The sequence below is a fragment of the Phalaenopsis equestris genome, unplaced genomic scaffold (assembly GCF_001263595.1).
Source record: "Phalaenopsis equestris unplaced genomic scaffold, ASM126359v1 Scaffold000425, whole genome shotgun sequence".
Taxonomy (NCBI): Eukaryota; Viridiplantae; Streptophyta; class Magnoliopsida; order Asparagales; family Orchidaceae; genus Phalaenopsis; species Phalaenopsis equestris.
In genome coordinates, this window is record NW_018164866.1 from 346,755 (window position 1) to 349,958 (window position 3,204).

General features: G+C 33.0%; 1 protein-coding gene across 1 annotated transcript in view; it reads right to left on the reverse strand.

Annotated features, from left to right (window-relative positions):
* The window catches only part of LOC110027355 (uncharacterized aarF domain-containing protein kinase At5g05200, chloroplastic), a 79,605-nt gene that overhangs the window by 46,895 nt on the left and 29,506 nt on the right, over positions 1–3,204 (reverse strand). The window contains exon 4 of the mRNA XM_020728742.1: positions 993–1,106. Coding sequence (XP_020584401.1) covers positions 993–1,106 — 114 coding nt within the window. The remainder of the gene's footprint in view (positions 1–992; positions 1,107–3,204) is intronic.

Below are 3,204 nucleotides of genomic sequence, written 5' to 3' on the forward strand. Positions count from 1 at the left end.
AAGAGTGTAGGTGCAGATGCAATAAACTGCACATTTGCAAATAGCATATTTAAATCAACATATACACTATTTTTCAGAACTTAGAATCCAAAATAGTAACCATTTGAATTTAACTTAAAGTGATGATAAACCTCCACTATAACAAACATGATGCAGCTGGAATAAGAAAAATTCATAAGTAGCAGCCAAAATTATGAATTAAATAGGAGAATCTTATGCAGTGGATAGCTCAAATTTTAGATGTGGGAAACAACAACAGGAACAACAAGCCTTTATCCCCTTTATCCCACTAAGTAGAGCCTGAATTCCACTATGTGGGGTCGACTACATGAATCCTTTTTCTTCATTGTGTCTTATTTAGTGTCATATTTTCATTTCATAATAATAAATTAAGATTATTTTTTATACATTATTTTTTATACATTTATACAACATGCCCAAATATTTTTAGGTCTACCTCTACCTTTCTTAACATAAGTCGAATCTAAAGCACTACTCTCCTAACTAGATCATAAGATGGTCGACATTTAATGTGAACCATCTAAGATGATTCTCTCTAATCTTGCCTGCCACTGGAGCTACACCAACCCTTTCACGGATACATTCGTTCCACATTTTGTCTCTAAGTGTCAAGCCACTCATCCACCTAAGCATTCTCATCACAGCAACACTTAGTTTTATGCGTCTCTTTTAAAGGCAAACTTCTGCGCAAAAAATTCTCAAGCAACAAAAATGTATATTCTTTTTGCAATCTTACTCCCATTTGCAACTAAGTTAGCAAATCAATTCTGCAAATAAGCATGGGATTACATTTCCTGCTATTTTAATAAAAGAAAGAGGCTATGCTTGCTAATTTATTTAGGTAGTATGATAAGAAAAGAAGGACAAACCACTAATTTAGATTGTTGTCATGACAACTTCAAGGAATATCCGACTACAAATAGATGAAGGAAAACAATAAAAACAATGACACAAAATCTGACAGTTCACACCTGGCCTAACTTTATGTAGGTTGCTCCCATCCTTTCAAAGAGTTTCCGTAAATAAAGAGGAGAAACCAATCCAAGCTGAATTTGAGTTGGCAATCCGGCTGAGCTGTTTGCAGTCTGCAATAAATCAAAACAGAAGGTATTTATCATTAGGATTGCAATTATCTTGAACTGGAGAATATCCAATATTAAAAATCAAATCCTAGAAGCACTGAGGCTTATAAATTATCAAGCCAATATTTGATGTCAATAAAATGAATTCTCCAAGAAAATGAAAAAACAAACATGGTTCAGCCAAAAGTTCCCATACCATGTGACAGTTAAAGGTGCATAAAGCAGAATTTTTAATAAGGGAAAAAGAAAAAAAAAAAGAATGAAAGGTGACACGACCCGCAATTATGCAGTAATTTAGCTTCCAAAAGATAATAAAAAACTTGACCCGAATTTATATTAGCGGCTAGTGTGCAAAATCAAAATTTTATAAAATTTAGTAAATAGTTTACACACTAAGGATACTACGTAAGTATACTTATCGTTTCAAATAATATAGGGTTTTCTTTAAAGACCCCAGTATCGATCCCACAAAAAAACGAAGTAAGAAAGCACTTAGACAAAATCCTAGTCTACTACTATAAAGTCTAGGTTGAAAAGACAATTAAGATGGTGTTTTATCTAGCAACTACTTCTAAATGCAAATATTAAACGTAAGGATAACAACTATTCCTAGAAGCAAATATCAATTATAAAGATAACTTATCTGGATAAATTGGTTTGGAAAATTTTGAGATGTTAAAGACTACCCTTCTCGTGTGTTGACCTAGATAATGTATAGGAATGAAATGCTTAAAATATAATGTTGTGGCGACAAATAAGAGTACATCTATTATTTACTTCTCTTGATTGTGTAAAGAACATTGGTTAATCTAAAGCTGGTGTCGGCAGCGCTGGGTAGGTTCTAGTCTCTCACTCCTAGATTACCCAATGTGCCCTCTCTATAGGACCTATCAATGACCCTTAATTCCAATCTCTGAACCAAATTGATAAAAGAATTTAATCTGTCACTCTAGAAACATCAATCTACACCCATCAAATCTTATCTCCCTATTTATTTGCACTTCCCCTCGAACGATCGCCACTGCTCTTTCCAAAGTGAAATGTGGTATCACTAGTTTGATAAATCTTAGCCCTCTCGATCTATAACTTTCTCAACAAATTTTAACAATACAAGTGATCAGTTTGCAAAGTAAATTAAAATGCGAAAAAAATATCATCACATTTATGAAATAAAAGAATTTCTAAGAAAATCTAAATTCCTAAACATGTATTCAAGTCATTGCAAAAGAAAAGTAAAATGAAGATAATGGAATAAACAATAAAAGAATTGATAGAATTATATAATAAACAAAGTGTCAACAAGAAACATATGTCTACCTACCCACTTTCGAGCATATAGGTATGCTTCATATATGTATGCTTAGTATTCTATTAATTTTATGCAACTATCTATCACCTAGAAGCTTCTAATAGTAACATATCATAAATTATATTTTCTTAAAAGTTTAATTGCCGCCTATACTATTTCGCAATAGCCAACCGGACAACGTGAGTGCACTTTAGTTGTGAGATCACCGCTCTCCCGAGTCTTAATTTCACTTACAACAGATTTTAACATAATTTATTTTCACTTAAGTTATGTCAATTAAACGAAGGAGATATTACTCATCACATTAAAATAAAAACAATTCTATCATAAAACAAATTTTCCAACACATGCCACTACTTCATATTAAAAGAAAAGAGTAAAGAAAACTACTTACGAAGCATGGGTAAAACACGACAGAAAACTTCATTTAAATCAAAGAAAACCCACGAGAGAAAGTGTTTACAACAATTACAAGATAATGAAGAACAAAATACTTAAATTTTTCTCTCTGAAAGAAAGGCGAAAAAATCTCTCCAACAAAATCTTTTTCCGATCCATACACCACTCATACTTCTTTAATCATATCTCTCAAAATCTCACACCAATCTCTCCAGAAAATGGAGAAATCTACATCTCCATAAACCACTGTCGGCGCTTAAATGTCTTTGTCACGTTAGGAAGGAAAGCACTGGGACTCACATCCAACCCAAGTGGTGACGGGAAAAATGTCTGCTACATTGAGGAGGAAAGCTCTGGGACTCACATCCAACCCAAGTGGTAGCGGGAAAATAT